At 47.5% G+C, this 17,281-nt stretch overlaps 2 protein-coding genes across 12 annotated transcripts in view; both read left to right on the forward strand.

Moving 5' to 3' along the window:
- The window catches only part of LOC123767365 (collectin-12), a 22,326-nt gene extending 17,239 nt beyond the window's left edge, over nt 1-5,087 (forward strand). For all 11 annotated transcript variants that reach the window (XM_045757011.2, XM_045757016.2, XM_045757015.2 and 8 more), the window contains 2 exons: nt 1,460-1,865; nt 2,886-5,087. In XM_045757011.2, coding sequence (XP_045612967.2) covers nt 1,460-1,865; nt 2,886-3,345 — 866 coding nt within the window. In that variant the 3' untranslated portion in view covers nt 3,346-5,087. The remainder of the gene's footprint in view (nt 1-1,459; nt 1,866-2,885) is intronic.
- Nucleotides 5,088-12,061: 6,974 nt separating this feature from the next.
- Nucleotides 12,062-14,607, forward strand: LOC123767366 (uncharacterized). The gene has a single exon (XM_069313000.1). It carries the CDS (start codon nt 12,329-12,331, stop codon nt 12,956-12,958), a length of 630 nt encoding a protein of 209 aa, XP_069169101.1. The 5' UTR covers nt 12,062-12,328; the 3' UTR covers nt 12,959-14,607.
- The last annotated feature ends 2,674 nt before the right edge of the window (nt 14,608-17,281 follow it).

Consider the following 17,281-nt stretch of genomic DNA (forward strand, 5'->3'; position numbering starts at 1 on the left):
AGAGCTGTTTGTTTACACGTGTTGATGAGAGCTGTTTGTTTACACGTGTTGATGAGAGCTGTGTTTGTTTACACGTGTTGATGAGAGCTGTTTGTTTACACGTGTTGATGAGAGCTGTTTGTTTACACTTGTTGATGAGAGCTGTGTTTGTTTACACGTGTTGATGAGAGCTGTTTGTTTACACGTGTTGATGAGAGCTGTTTGTTTACACGTGTTGATGAGAGCTGTGTTTGTTTACACGTGTTGATGAGAGCTGTTTGTTTACACGTGTTGATGAGAGCTGTTTGTTTACACGTGTTGATGAGAGCTGTGTTTGTTTACACGTGTTGATGAGAGCTGTGTTTGTTTACACGTGTTGATGAGAGCTGTGTTTGTTTACACGTGTTGATGAGAGCTGTTTGTTTACACGTGTTGATGAGAGCTGTGTTTGTTTTACACGTGTTGATGAGAGCTGTTTGTTTACACTTGTTGATGAGAGCTGTGTTTGTTTACACGTGTTGATGAGAGCTGTGTTTGTTTACACGTGTTGATGAGAGCTGTGTTTGTTTACACGTGTTGATGAGAGCTGTGTTTGTTTACACGTGTTGATGAGAGCTGTGTTTGTTTACACGTGTTGATGAGAGCTGTGTTTGTTTACACGTGTTGATGAGAGCTGTGTTTGTTTACACGTGTTGATGAGAGCTGTGTTTGTTTACACGTGTTGATGAGAGCTGTTTGTTTACACTTGTTGATGAGAGCTGTGTTTGTTTACACGTGTTGATGAGAGCTGTGTTTGTTTACACTTGTTGATGAGAGCTGTGTTTGTTTACACTTGTTGATGAGAGCTGTGTTTGTTTACACGTGTTGATGAGAGCTGTGTTTGTTTACACGTGTTGATGAGAGCTGTGTTTGTTTACACGTGTTGATGAGAGCTGTGTTTGTTTACACGTGTTGATGAGAGCTGTTTGTTTACACTTGTTGATGAGAGCTGTGTTTGTTTACACGTGTTGATGAGAGCTGTGTTTGTTTACACGTGTTGATGAGAGCTGTGTTTGTTTACACGTGTTGATGAGAGCTGTGTTTGTTTACACGTGTTGATGAGAGCTGTTTGTTTACACTTGTTGATGAGAGCTGTGTTTGTTTACACGTGTTGATGAGAGCTGTGTTTGTTTACACGTGTTGATGAGAGCTGTGTTTGTTTACACGTGTTGATGAGAGCTGTTTGTTTACACTTGTTGATGAGAGCTGTGTTTGTTTTACACGTGTTAATGAGAGCTGTGTTTGTTTACACGTGTTAATGAGAGCTGTTTGTTTACACGTGTTAATGAGAGCTGTAATTAACTAAGTGTAATTACCTAAGTGTAGTTACAGGATGAGAGCTACGCTCGTGGTGTCCCGTCTTCCCAGCACTCTTTGTCATATAACGCTATAACAGCTGTGTTTGCTTACACGTGTTGATGATATATATTTTTGCTTACAGGTCCGCAGCTTCAGGCTCAGATAACAAAGCTACAGACGCATCTCGGCAACATTACAGGCGACGTTAGCAGGCTAGACGGTCGCCACTCCGCCGTGGACAGTCGACTCAACTCCTTCGAAGACCGGCTGAGAAACTTAGACAGAAATAAAAACGAAGCTAATTCACGAACAACGGCCTTGGAGACGAGGGTGAGCGGTCTCCAGGGGTCAGACTCCACCTTGAGGCACTTAACCCAGCGTCTGTCTACCCTTGAGAATAACACCGGACACCTCAACCTCGAACTGAAGACGTTCAAGGAATCGTTCCAGCTCCGCGCGGACGACCTCCAGGTGAAGCTCGGGGACTTGGAGGACCGGCTGAAGCAGCGAGACTTTACCAGGACCACAGGAGACCAGTTGGTTGGCAGGTAAGGCTCTTGAGAATCTTAAGCATCAACAAATTATTGCTATAAGCATTATTATGCGTATGAAGACAGCCTGCATCAGGGAAATTCAAATGGTGCACACAGTTTGAGAGAGAGAGAGAGAGAGAGAGAGAGAGAGAGAGAGAGAGAGAGAGAGAGAGAGAGAGAGAAAGAGAAAGAGAGAGAGTGAGAGACGTTCCAGCTTATAATACTACCCCCCCCCCCCCCGGCCTTAAACAACAACCATAGAATTATATGGAACTTTAACGCTGCCACCATAAATTTATGTATTCTTTATATAATTATTATTATTATAATTATCTTGATTTGGGTAACCGGGGGTGAGATAAAGGAGAAAACAGGTCTTAATATCCCTACACGTGCTGTGTGAAGACACCTTATAGGAAACTCTTGGGGCAAGAGTCCTGGCTCTTTACAGCTCGAGTAACTCAAAAGCTCTTGGTGTCACAGTAGAGGGGAAAGAAGGAAGGAAGGAGTGAAATAGTGCACACTCTGAACACTTAAGTAATGATAACATGTTTACTGATAATTAAAGGACATTGACTCACTCAAGGAGGGAGTAAACGACGTTTAGACACTAGCTTAAGACATCAAAGTTTAAAAAGCCCAACCGGTTATTGAATTAATTTAAAGAGACATCTTAACTAAACGTGTCCTACTTGAGGCAATAGAATTCGTGTTGACCGAAGAGAACAGGAAATCACTACTTTCAACATTCAGTTAAAAGTCAAGATCCCACTCCACTCCTCAAGAGGTTATGATAATTGCTTACTAAATAGCAACAATCCAAGTTCTCACCTGTCTCTGATCCCGTGTTCTATACAAGTGCCGGGAGCCGTGAGGTTCTACGGTATCTGCTTTGATCGTGACTAGTAATCCCAAGTGGATTAGCAAGAAGGGTATTAGAACACTAAATCTACAGGATTTAGTGTTCCAGTAGAGTCTGGGTTCCTGTATTAGTTTAGCTCATTTCTAACACTAAACTGGTTTGTTTTTTTACAGCCTGGGAACGGACAACGTATCTGATATATATAAAAACTTGGGTAGTTTTATGCCTGGAAGTCCAGCCATTCCAGCAGGACTGATGGGCCCACCTGGAGACCATGGTGGACATGGAAGCCAAGGAGCTCCCGGTGGCCGAGGAGGCCAAGGAGCCCCAGGAGGTCGAGGGGCCCCAGGAGGTCGAGGGGCCCCTGGAGGCCAAGGGGCCCCTGGAGGCCAAGGAGCTCCAGGAAGTCCAGGGCTCCCAGGAGCACCAGGTGTCCCAGGAACTCCCGGTGCCCCAGGAGGTCGGGGGGCGCCGGGAGGTCGCGGTCCACCAGGAGGACGAGGGGCCCCGGGAAGTCGAGGAGCCCCAGGAGGACGAGGAGCCCCAGGAAGTCGAGGAGCCCCAGGAGGTTCTGGTCTTCCAGGTTCGCCAGGTGGTGCTGGAAGTCCTGGACTTGCAGGTCCAGCAGGATAAGAAATCGCTTGAGATCACACAAGTTCCACGGAGCCACACCAGCTGACGACCGCCTCTCTCAGCTGACACAACAACCCCCCCAATCCTTTCCTCCTGATGTACTGTCCCCCTACGTCACTCTCATGACGTATTGTCCCCCCTACGTCACCCTCCTGACGTACTGACTGATAATCTACGACACGCACCCACAGTCACGGTACGTCGCCATACCCACTACTAACACAGTTCGTAAGATACGGCAGCCATTATGAACGGCCCTTCGATGAATACTGATGTTCTGAATAAGTATTATGTTCATGCCGATAAGCATTCCAGTATTTTATATATCTTTCTCTCATGGAGGAATTTGTTTTTTCTTTAATTAGTTTACTTAAACCAAAAGCTGCCCACCAAATCTGAAATCCCAATTTTAATGTATACAATGAATATATATATATATATATATATATATATATATATATATATATATATATATATATATATATATATATATATATATATATATATATATATATATATATATATATATATATATATATATATATATATATATATATATATATATATATATATATATAATATAAAAACTAGGCCTTGATAAAATATTGAGGTTATTTAATGGGATTGAACCCGCGTTCTTGGAAACACATCAGTCCTCCCTGGTGTTCTTGAGAAAGCCTGATTAGGTCTACTCCATATAGCTGAAAATCTTACCCACGTCGACAACTACTGACCAATACCTTACACGTTATCTTGAATATTTTATAAACTTTTAAAATCACCAACTTTAAATAATAGCTAAACATAACATGATTTAACCCCCAAAAATAACATACTGTTTGACCCCCCAAACACTCAAGTTATGTATTATTGAATTAGCCCAAATGACACTGAATACAGACACGTAGCCAAAGAGCCTAACCAAGCCTATCCTAGGCCTAATAAGCACTCGTAGGCCTACGAGTGTCTAAATTTGGCTTTAGCTTTTTTCCCTCTAACTTTATAAAGTGAATAGTACAAAACGAACACTTTTAGGGGTCCAAGAGTCCATTTTTTAACATTTCACCAAACATTTCCTCTAATATAATTTTTGGCGTATTAGGTTGTATTATAAATATTCTTGACTTTTTACATTCATCTCTTGATAAATTAAGTACCGACAGGAATAATTGACCTGTGAAAGGACGTTTGTACCGCTGCTGACTGTGACCTTCTCCATAAGTTACATTAATCCTGGAAAAAAAAATCTTGCCCAGAGGACACTGATGTCAAAATAAGACATAAATATTATTACTCAGCCAATCAGCAAGTTTATTTTAGCTCTGAATATATAGTCTTGGACTAAGTAAACTGGGTAAACTGAGTGCATATTTCCTCAGCGATAAATGAGGTATACCTCTGTGTATATCCCTGAGATTACACTGTAGTATTATGAACATTCAATAACAATTAAATTGTATATTAAGAAATAGCATATTAATTAGCATCAATTATCTTCCTAACAACATTGTTAATGAAGGCCCATAATTATTTAATTAATATAAAATCTGCAAATGTAATTAATTTAGCCAAAGGAATAAGCGACAGTAATATAACATTATTATATTTCAAGACTTTCCTGAAATGACAGGAGAAAATATTGATTTTTTTTTCTAATATAAAACAAAAAATATTTTATTGCGAATATAAGCTTTGTAACATATTCATTGTATATTTTTGTATAAATAAATATTATCGTATCATTATCGTTTAGCTTCCTGTATGTGCATAAACTTTGAAGTCAAAACTGCAAAAAGGTTGTTTCTGCTGGAAAAGTTTTCTGATACTGGATCAGCCTGGCTGTGATGGTTAGGTGGGGCTTCAGGTTACGAAGATAAATAGGCTCACACACACACACACCAAATAATCGTCAGGTAATCGCTGGTTAAACAACCCATCCTCCTAATTGAACGTCGCAATTAGGAGGACGGAATTTATCAAAGGTTACTTCCCCCCTGTACGACTTGAATCACCAACAGCGCCATCGTGTTATTTAATTGTTTAGTTTCCCATGATTTAGATGTTTGGTGCTCTTTTTTTTGAGGTAGGATGTGTTTTATAATTATCTGTTTAAATATGATACTAAATATACAAATTGTGCATGTATTATTTTATAATATTTGAGTTTCTTTATAATGTTTTTTATCTATTTACATGGGTAAGTAAACAAGGATTGATTTAATTTGTACTTGCATAGAATCTTTGAATATTTAGGAGTTTAATTGTAATTTTTTATTTAGTCCTTATTGTCGATCGTTGTAATTATAATAGTCTTATTACTTAAGTTATTATTTGGATTTATCAGCTTCGTGTATTCCTTATAGGTATCATTGTCGTCTTGTACTAAGGTAAGTTTGTGTTGGGAACAAGTTGGTTATTAATTTGAATAACAATATGCTAAATGGATTAATTACGCTGAATTAATGCACTTAACGTAAAATAATAACTTATTTATCGTATTCATTTAATTTACTTTTGTTCTGGTTCCACTGTAACTGAAAAAAAATATAGAAAACGGGGATACCATTTTCTTTATTAACAAGTTTAATGGGGGGGACTTAAAGGATTGTGGGGACATGTTTAATGATCCCGTCTTTGATAAATATTTTAATAATTGATTGTGTAGGGGGACAGGCAGCCAGTTTATATATACAGTACATGTTACGCTGATATCGAGGTCCCCGCCCAGGGTCGAATTACTGACTCTCCCCTGGATGCAACTCCACAACAAGCTAACTTAACTCCTGGGCCACCTGTTCACTGCTAGGTGAACAGGTGCATTAGGTACTCACCTAGTTGCGGGGGTTGAGCTCTGGCTCTTTGGTCCCGGCTCTCAACTGTCAATCAACTGGTGTACAGGTTCCTGAGCCTACTGGGCTCTATCATATCTACATTTGAAACTGTGTATGGAGTCAGCCTCCACCACATCACTGCCTAATGCATTCCATCCGTTAACTATTCTGACACTGAAAAAGTTCTTTCTTACGTCTCTGTGACTCATTTGGGTACTCAGTTTCCACCTGTGTCCCCTTGTTCGCGTCCCACCAGTGTTAAACAGTTTATCTTTATCTACCCTGTCAATTCCTCTGAGAGTTTTGTAGGTTGTGATCATGTCTCCCCTTACCCTTCTGTCTTCCAGTGTCGTAAGGTGCATTCCCGCAGCCTTTCCTCGTAACTCATGCCTCTTAGTTCTGGGACTAGTCTAGTGGCATACCTCTGAACTTTGTTCAGCTTCGCCTTGTGCTTGACAAGGTACGGGCTCCATGCTGGGGCCGCATACTCCAGGATTGGTCTTACATATGTGGTATACAAGGTTCTGAAGGATTCCTTACACAGGTTTCTGATGACTGCTCTGATGTTAGCCAGCCTCGCATTCCTAGGCGATAAGAAGCGCGCCCAACCATTTCTGTCCCGCCCGGGATTCGAACCAGGAATTCTCGAAGCATTTAAAATACTTCTGGAGAGAATAAGGAGTTGTAAGGCAGCAGGCAGTGTAGCCTCAATGTCTCGAGTTCAGTTAGGCAGGATATAAATGTTTGGAGGGCGTTTTCTTTCCTTTAATGCCTCTGTTCACCTAGCAATAGATTTTTTGGGGAGTTGGGCAACTGTTGTGGGATTGCGCTCTCTCTCTCTCTCTTTCTCTCTCTTTCTCTTTTCTCTCTCTCTCTCTCTCTCTCTCTCTCTCTCTCTCTCTCTCTCTCTCTCTCTCTCTCTCTCTCTCTCTCTCTCTCTCTCTCTCTCTCTCTCTCTCGTTTCAAAGCCCCGCCCTCACTGATGACGTCACAGGTCAGGTTGCCAAGCCATTCTTTTATCCCCATATTTATTAAATTACAGTATTAAATTATCACTCAATTGACACATTTTAAATGGTTGAAAAGTTCAAATTTTTGGGGTAGATTAATGTTGTGACAGAAGCGGGGTTGGTGTGCTGTACACAGATGTATTATTGAGTGGTGCAGCATTTAGCTAATCCCCTTGCTGTGATTGGCTGTCGTGAGAATGTCAACAAAGAGTTTCTACCAATGAAATCCAAGCGCGGGAATGCTCTCTCTTCAGCACAAGGACCAGCCTTATGGGCTGCTGTTGGCCTGTTCACAGTTCGATGTTCTCCCAACAGATGGCATCACCTGTTACGTGCGCCTGTTGTTGTTGATAGTGTAATTTTATCCCAACAGATGGCATCAGCTGTTACGTGCGCCTGATAGTGTATTTTTATCCTAATAGATGGCATCAGCTGTATCTTAAGGCCTGCTGTTAAGGGCCTGTTGATAGTGCAATTTTCTGCGGATAGATGGCATCAGCTGCATTATATACCCCCGTAGCTTATAGTTAAATAACCTGCTATTATAATATACTATAAATAACCTACTATAACCTGCTGGTATTATTTTTAATGAACACATTCTGGGAGCTCTGCATTTTACTTTATTCATTCTTGTGGATATTATCATATTGCGTTTTTTTTTACAATTTGCGATTGAAGAAGAGCTCACAGTAGAGTAAGCGGCCCGTCACAGTAGAGTAAGCGGCCCGTCACAGTAGAGTAAGCGGCCCGTCACAGTAGAGTAAGCGGCCCGTCACAGTAGAGTAAGCGGCCCGTCACAGTAGAGTAAGCGGCCCGTCACAGTAGAGTAAGCGGCCCGTCACAGTAGAGTAAGCGACCCGTCACAGTAGAGTAAGCGGCCCGTCACAGTAGAGTAAGCGGCCCGTCACAGTAGAGTAAGCGGCCCGTCACAGTAGAGTAAGCGGCCCGTCACAGTAGAGTAAGCGGCCCGTCACAGTAGAGTAAGCGGCCCGTCACAGTAGAGTAAGCGGCCCGTCACAGTAGAGTAAGCGGCCCGTCACAGTAGAGTAAGCGGCCCGTCACAGTAGAGTAAGCGGCCCGTCACAGTAGAGTAAGCGGCCCGTCACAGTAGAGTAAGCGGCCCGTCACAGTAGAGTAAGCGACCCGTCACAGTAGAGTAAGCGGCCCGTCACAGTAGAGTAAGCGACCCGTCACAGTAGAGTAAGCGGCCCGTCACAGTAGAGTAAGCGGCCCGTCACAGTAGAGTAAGCGGCCCGTCACAGTAGAGTAAGCGGCCCGTCACAGTAGAGTAAGCGACCCGTCACAGTAGAGTAAGCGGCCCGTCACAGTAGAGTAAGCGGCCCGTCACAGTAGAGTAAGCGGCCCGTCACAGTAGAGTAAGCGGCCCGTCACAGTAGAGTAAGCGGCCCGTCACAGTAGAGTAAGCGGCCCGTCACAGTAGAGTAAGCGACCCGTCACAGTAGAGTAAGCGACCCGTCACAGTAGAGTAAGCGACCCGTCACAGTAGAGTAAGCGACCCGTCACAGTAGAGTAAGCGGCCCGTCACAGTAGAGTAAGCGACCCGTCACAGTAGAGTAAGCGGCCCGTCACAGTAGAGTAAGCGACCCGTCACAGTAGAGTAAGCGACCCGTCACAGTAGAGTAAGCGGCCCGTCACAGTAGAGTAAGCGGCCCGTCACAGTAGAGTAAGCGGCCCGTCACAGTAGAGTAAGCGACCCGTCACAGTAGAGTAAGCGGCCCGTCACAGTAGAGTAAGCGACCCGTCACAGTAGATTAAGCGACCCGTCACAGTAGAGTAAGCGGCCCGTCACAGTAGAGTAAGCGGCCCGTCACAGTAGAGTAAGCGGCCCGTCACAGTAGAGTAAGCGACCCGTCACAGTAGATTAAGCGACCCGTCACAGTAGATTAAGCGACCCGTCACAGTAGAGTAAGCGACCCGTCACAGTAGAGTAAGTTGCCGGCAATCTTCAATATACCTCACGCGTAAATTGTTGCTACCATCGAGAGCACAATCCTCTCCTCCAAGAGCACAATCCTCTCCTCCTGGAGCACAATCCTCTCCTCCAAGATCACAATCCTCTCCTCCAAGAACACAATCCTCTCCTCTTGGAGCACAATCCTCCTCTCCTAGAACACAACTACACGTGAAGAACGTCACTGATACTATCCTGGGAACGTTAAAATGTTTGCTGAACGGAAAACGGGATAATATCCAAACATCATCTCTAATATACTCTGTATTTGTTCCCATTCCAAAGAACAGTCGAGGTGCTATGTTCTCCTCTGATAGTTCTGGAACTATTGCTGTAAACACATTATTAAACAAATTATTTGATTTATGTACTCAGTGATTTATGTACTTTAGTGTCCCCGCGGCCTGGTCGAGGACCGGGCCACGGGGACACTAAAGCCCCGAAATCATCTCAAGATAACCTCAAGATAGTGACTCCCTGATGAGCTAGGCTCCCTCTGACTAGTGTATAAACTGCTTATTATTCAACAACGTTTTGCAGTGTCGTGACTCGCGAAACTATTTGACTCGGTTATAGAACTTCGGCTCTTGGGCCCCGCCTCTTGACTGTCAATCAACTGGTGTACAGGTTCCTGAGCCTACTGGGCTCTATCATATCTACACTTGAAACTGTGTATGGAGTCAGCCTCCACCACATCACTGTCTAATGCATTCCACCTGTTAACTACTCTCACACTGAACAAAATATTTCTAACGTCTCTGTGGTTCATTTGGATACTAAGTTTCCACCTGTGTCCCCTTGTTCGTGTCCCACTCGTGCTAAATAGTTTGTCTTTGTCCACCATGTCAATTCACCCTGAGAATTTTGTAGGTGGTTATCATGTCTCCCCTTACTCTTCTGTTCTCCAGGGACGTGAGGTTTAGCTCCCATAGCCTTTCCTCGTAGCTCATACCTCTCAGTTCCAGGACGAGCCTGGCGGCATACCGCTGAATCTTCTCTAACTTTGTCTTGTGTTTAACTAGGTATGGACTCCAGGCTGGAGCTGCATACTCCTGGATTGGTCTGACATAAGTGGTATACAAGGTCCTGAACGATTCCTTACACAAGTTTCTAAAGGGAGTTCTTATGTTGGCCAATCTTGCATATGCCGCCGATGTATGTGTGCCTGTAATGTGTGCCTGTAATGTGTGCCTGTAATGTGTGCCTGTAATGTGTGCCTGTAATGTGTGGCTGTAATGTGTGCCTGTAATGTGTGCCTGTAATGTGTGCCTGTAATGTGTGGCTGTAATGTGTGCCTGTAATGTGTGCCTGTAATGTGTGCCTGTAATGTGTGCCTGTAATGTATGTGTGTTGGGTTATTATTGTGACTGTTATGTAATTCATGTGTAGTTTTTTTATGTAAGTTTTCGCCGTTTACATAAAATTCTACTGCGACTCAGCGGGTTTTTTTCTACCACAGACGTGGCCACACATTTAGAGTGGGCGGCCGGTCACAGTGAGCGATTTCGGGGCTTAGCGTCCCCGCGGCCCGGTCCTCAACCAGGCCTCCTTTTTGTTACACCCCCCCCCCCTCCAGGAAGCAGCCCGTAGCAGCTGTCTAACTCCCAGGTACCTATTTACTGCTAGGTGAATAGGAACATCTGGGTGAAAGACACTTTGCCTATTTGTTTCCGCCTCCACCGGGGATTGAACCCGGAACTTTAGGACTACGAATCCCGAGCGCTGTCCACTCAGCCGTCAGGCCCCGCATAGTTGACGGGTGGGCACGGCGTAGGGGGTTGGGCATGGGGGGGGGAGGGTGGGATCGAGCAAGATTTTCGGTCACGGTCTAATGAATTAGCGTAGGCGGGTATGACGGGTACTGGGCGGGCGGGTATGGGGGACGGGGGGGTATGGTGGGTACGGGGCGGGCGGGTATGGCGGGTACGGGGCGGGCGGATATGGCGGTACGGGGCGGGCGGGTATGGCGGGTACGGGGCGGGCGGATATGGCGGAACGGGGCGGGTACGGCGGTACGGGGCGGGCGGGTACGGGGCGGGCGGGTATGGCGGGTACGGGGCGGGCGGATATGGCGGTACGGGGCGGGTACGGCGGTACGGGGCGGGCGGGTACGGGGGCGGGCAGGTATGGCGGTACGGGGCGGGTACGGCGGTACGGGCCGGGCGGGTATGGAGGTACGGGGCGGGTATGGGGGTACGGGGCGGGCGGGTATGGCGGGTACGGGGCGGGTATGGAGGTACGGGGCGGGTATGGGGTTACGGGGCGGGCGGGTATGGCGGGTACGGGACGGGTATGGAGGTACGGGGCGGGCGGGTATGGCGGGTACGGGGCGGGTATGGCGGGTACGGGGCGGGCGGGTATGGCGGTTACGGGGCGGGTATGGCGGGTACGGGGCGGGCGGGTATGGCGGGTACGGGGCGGGCGGGTATGGCGGGTACGGGGCGGGCGGGTATGGCGGGTACGGGGCGGGCGGGTATGGCGGGTACGGGGCGGGCGGGTATGGCGGGTACGGGGCTGGTATGGCGGTCCGGGGCGGGTATGGCGGGTACGGGGCTGGTATGGCGGTCCGGGGCGGGTATGGCGGGTACGGGGCGGGTATGGCGGGTACGGGGCGGGCGGGTACGGGGCGGGCGGGTATGGCGGGTACGGGGCGGGCGGGTACGGGGCGGGCGGGTATGGCGGGTACGGGGCGGGCGGGTATGGCGGGTACGGGGCGGGCGGGTATGGCGGGTACGGGGCGGGCGGGTATGGCGGGTACGGGGCGGGCGGGTATGGGGCGGGCGGGTACGGGGCGGGCGGGTATGGCGGGTACGGGGCTGGTATGGCGGTCCGGGGCGGGTATGGCGGGTACGGGGCTGGTATGGCGGGTACGGGGCGGGTATGGCGGGTACGGGGCGGGCGGGTACGGGGCGGGTGTCGGGGCTGACACCGTTCTCACGCTGCCGCCAGTTTTTCCCACGTGGTGGTGCGCGGGTCGGCCACCAGGGCGCAGCACCGGCCGCGCGCCACACTGGCCAGACACAGACGCAGCGGCCAGTCAGTCCCCAGCGCCCGCCGCGAGCTCTAGCACCCATCCCGAGTCTCGCTGAGCTCACATGTGCCGCGCCTGACGAGTCTCCAGGGACCACCAGTAAAAAAATAAAAAAAACAGTCCCATCGCCAGAGATATGAAGGTGGAACGCGCCAGCTCCGTGTGTTCTGATGACGCGCCTTCCTCGCCGGACTCCATCATGTCCGCGGGAGAGTCCTCGCCGCAGCCCTCTCCTGCGCCCCTTACCGACCCCTACGACGACCAGCGGATCTATTCCCCCGCCTACACGGCGCACAGCCCCGCCTACAGCACCACCAGCAGCAGCAGTAGCAGTAGCGGCTCCGAGAGCACCGGGGGCGCCTCCCCCGCCTACAGCTGCCCCGCCAGTCCGGGCTACCAGCGCTCGGCCTCTCCCGACTTCGCCTTCCAGTTCCCACCCGACTCCGGCTATCCTGGAGTGGAGCAGTTCGGGTGTCAGGCGGAGTTCGTGCGGGCCGTGCAGGACGGCGACCCGCGCGAACTGAAGCGGATCCTGACGCGGTACTCGCAGCTGGTGCAGATTAACGGCTTCACCGCGGACGGGCAGACGGCGCTGACGCAGTCGTGTATGGACGGTAACCTGGAGGTGATCAAGGTGCTGGTGGCGCACGGCGCGTCGCTCCACCTCACCAACCGCGACGGGTTCTCGCCGCTGCACCTGGCGTGCTGGCGAGGCAAGTATGAGGTGATGCAGTACCTCCTCCGCTCCGCCTCCAGCAGTCGGTAGTAGTTGTGATATATACCCCCCCCCTCGACCCCCCGTCCCTTCTTCCTCATACCCCTCATTACCCTTCCTGCCCCCCCTAGTGACCCGTGCCATGTGTGTGTGTGCGTGCTGGGCAGCAGTGCCGTGGCAGCGCCAGGGACGGCCACGACTCGCCCTGTGCAATATTGTGCGTGTCGGCCAGAACTCTTTGGTGGCCGGCCAGTAATGTTTTATTAGTCTGTGATGTTGACGTGGGAGTAACCGCTGCGCCGCCCCCCCTGACACGACCACCACCGACCAGGGGGGCCGCCGCGCCCCCCGCTAGCTGCCACCGACCTCTAGGTCGCTCAGCCCCACAAGTTACCTCAGTATTATTCTTCACGGGCGTGTGCAGCGACCTGGGCGGCGGCTCCTGCTGCCCTGGAGCAGCAGCAGCAGCAGCAGGAGGAGGAGGAGGGCTGCGCCCTGGCTGTCTCCTGCTGGAGACACCCGCCACACCACCTCACATGTACTCTGACGCCGTGTGGTTACTTTGGTGACTGAACAAGGGAAACACAGGCGCGAGAAGTGATGACGCGGCTGGTGGTGGTGACGCTACAGATGTGCAATAAGTGAAGGTCGTTACCCCTGGGTGTTGTGATGCTCTGATGGTGAACGATCGTAAAATACCTGTTTTTTTCTCCCCCATTTCCTTCCTTCTTCCTGTGTGATACACCACCACTGCAGCAGTGAAAGTGTATTGAAAGTAAAAAAAATTATATCTTGTGTACTGCTGTCTCGTTCGCACCTGGCCTGGACTGTTGTGTACAGGTGCTGGGGGCTTCTGCAAGCAGCTAGCTGTTCCTCAAGCGGACCTTACACACCACGACACCCCATCTACACCCCCAACCTTCTTCGCGTTGCTTTCACGCCTTAACAAATACAATGGTGTGTGTATGTGTGTGTGTCATTTCACGAAATGTGGCTGGGAGAATGTTGCATTGACGGGCAACATCTGAACGAGGTCCTGGTATTGAGGGGTTCCGCAGGACGCCACTCCCCGTGTGTTCCTCTCCCAAGCACAAGCGCTTGGGACAAGTGATCTGAATGGGAGATTTGCTGAAGACAACTTTATTGCTAAACCTGCGTTATATAGAGTACATGTTTATTATCTCTACGGGAGCTCCAACGACCCTTCTTACCTTCTGCAGTAGTCTGCAGATCTCCGGAAGGTGCAGGAATGCATCCATCAGCTCCAGTAGGATCTCTTAAGACCTGGAATGAATCTATCCATCTTCTGCAGTAGACTTTATGGAAAGTGCAAGAACCTCTTCCATCTCCTTCAAGCCAACGTCTGTGTAAACGGTCGGGAATGATGCAGAGACACAGCCCCTTCAGTGTACGTGTATGTGTGTGTGTGTGGGGCGCAGCGTGTGTCGTCAGACAGACAGAGAGACAGAGAGATAGACGCCAGCCAGCTTGAGGGGGCGTGCAGTGATATAAACTTGATCGTGCCTTAAGAACCTATACGTTAAGTTGTTATTATCTGTTGAGATGTTTCCATATTTACAACAGTCTTCGGGGGCGTTTTTCCCCCCTCCCATCTGTGTGGGGGGGGAGGAGATCCCTATATTATTATTATAAACTTCAGATATGATCATATATTTCTGAATTATAGCAATATTTTTATACCTGTGCATTTGTATATCCTTCCATATATATATATATACCTTGATAATGAGCGTGCTAAAACCAGACGAGGCTTTTATATCAATTGTCAAAGAATCATGACAAGTGACTTATAAAAATGAAAGATAATGTTTCTATTCAACATTTTAATAATACATTCTGATGCACTCTATTCGGTTCAATCACTCTAGGATGTCGGATGTTACATCAAACTCCGGGTGTGTTCTAGAGTAAAAGGCTAGGCCTATCAAGGAGTGCCGGACCACCCGGGCTGTGGTGGGTATGTGGGCCTGCGGGCCGCTCCAAGCAACAGCCTGGTGGACCAAACTCTCACAAGTCGAGCCTGGCCTCGGGCCGGGCTTGGGGAGTAGAAGAACTCCCAGAACCCCATCAACCAGGTATCTTAAGAAGATTTCTGAGCCTATGATTGCAATAACGAACATTGGAGCTAGTTCTGTGCTAAAACAAAATAACTATATCTAGTTCTGTGCTAAAAAAAAATAGTATGCCTAGTTAAATGCTAAAATGAATAGCCCTAATTCTGTGCTATAAAAGTACTTGGTCTAGTACTGTACTAAAGTGAACACTTTGATAAACACTAGTTGTGTTCTGTGATGAACACTTAGTTATGTTCTGTGAACACCTGGTTGTGTTCTGTGATGAACACTTAGTTGTGTTCTGTGGTGAACACCTGGTTGTGTTCTGTGATGAACACTTGGTTGTGTTCTGTGATGAACACCTGGTTGTGTTCTGTGATGAACACTTAGTTGTGTTCTGTAATGAACACTTTGTGTTCTGTAATGAACACCTGGTTGTGTTCTGTAATGAACACTTAGTTGTGTTCTGTAATGAACACTTAGTTGTGTTCTGTGATGAACACCTGGTTGTGTTCTATAATGAACACCTAGTTGTTCTATAATGAATACCTAATTATGTTCTATAATGAACAACTAGTTATGCTCTATAATGAACACCAAGTTATGTTCTGCAATAAACCTTCATACTGAACAATAATTGTTCATAATGAACACAAGCTCTCGATAATGAACACAAAAAATTCTGCTTCAAAACAATGTTATTGTCTTTCTTAACGAGCTGTTACCTAGCAGTAAAATAGGTACCTGGGTGTTAGTCAGCTGTCACGGGTTGCTTCCTGGGGGTGGAGGCCTGGTCGAGGACCGGGCCGCGGGGACACTAAAGCCCCGAAATCATCTCAAGATAACCTCAAGATGGGTTACATTGTTGCTAAGCCCCTAAGAAGCACATATATAAGAGTTTCGGGCAGGATTACATGGGCCGAAACTAGTGTGACTACATATTAATTTCTCTACATATCTATATGATATGTAACTACATATTAATTTCTCTTTATCATATGTACTTTTGAAATTGTGAATGGAGTTGGCATTCGTACAACACTAGTGTACCAAGGTGAACACTAGTGTACCAAGGTGAACACTAGTGTACCAAGGTGAACACTAGTGCACCAAGGTGAACACTAGTGCACCAAGGTGAACACTAGTGTACCAAGGTGAACACTAGTGTACCAAGGTGAACACTAGTGTACCAAGGTGAACACTAGTGTACCAAGGTGAACACTAGTGCACCAAGGTGAACACTAGTGTACCAAGGTGAACACTAGTGTACCAAGGTGAACACTAGTGTACCAAGGTGAACACTAGTGCACCAAGGTGAACACTAGTGTACCATGGTGAACACTAGTGTACCAAGGTGAACACTAGTGTACCAAGGTGAACACTAGTGCACCAAGGTGAACACTAGTGTACCAAGGTGAACACTAGTGTACCAAGGTGAACACTAGTGTACCAAGGTGAACACTAGTGTACCAAGGTGAACACTAGTGTACCAAGGTGAACACTAGTGTACCAAGGTGAACACTAGTGTACCAAGGTGAACACTAGTGTACCAAGGTGAACACTAGTGTACCATGGTGAACACTAGTGTACCAAGGTGAACACTAGTGTACCAAGGTGAACACTAACTAGTGTACCAAGGTGAACACTAGTGTACCAAGGTGAACACTAACTAGTGTACCAAGGTGAACACTAACTAGTGTACCAAGGTGAACACTAGTGTACCAAGGTGAACACTAGTGTACCATGGTGAACACTAGTGTACCAAGGTGAACACTAACTAGTGTACCAAGGTGAACACTAACTAGTGTACCAAGGTGAACACTAACTAGTGTACCAAGGTGAACACTAGTGTACCAAGGTGAACACTAGTGTACCAAGGTGAACACTAGTGTACCAAGGTGAACACTAACTAGTGTACCAAGGTGAACACTAGTGTACCAAGGTGAACACTAGTGTACCAAGGTGAACACTAGTGTACCAAGGTGAACACTAACTAGTGTACCAAGGTGAACACTAACTAGTGTACCAAGGTGAACACTAACTAGTGTACCAAGGTGAACACTAGTGTACCAAGGTGAACACTAGTGTACCATGGTGAACACTAGTGTACCAAGGTGAACACTAACTAGTGTACCAATGTGAACACTAACTAGTGTACCAAGGTGAACACTAGTGTACCAAGGTGAACACTAGTGTACCAAGGTGAACACTAGTGTACCATGGTGAACACTAGTGTACCAAGGTGAACACTAACTAGTGTACCAAGGTGAACACTAGTGTACCAAGGTGAACACTAGTG

Source organism: Procambarus clarkii, chromosome 74, assembly GCF_040958095.1.
Source record: "Procambarus clarkii isolate CNS0578487 chromosome 74, FALCON_Pclarkii_2.0, whole genome shotgun sequence".
NCBI classification, from domain to species: Eukaryota; Metazoa; Arthropoda; class Malacostraca; order Decapoda; family Cambaridae; genus Procambarus; species Procambarus clarkii.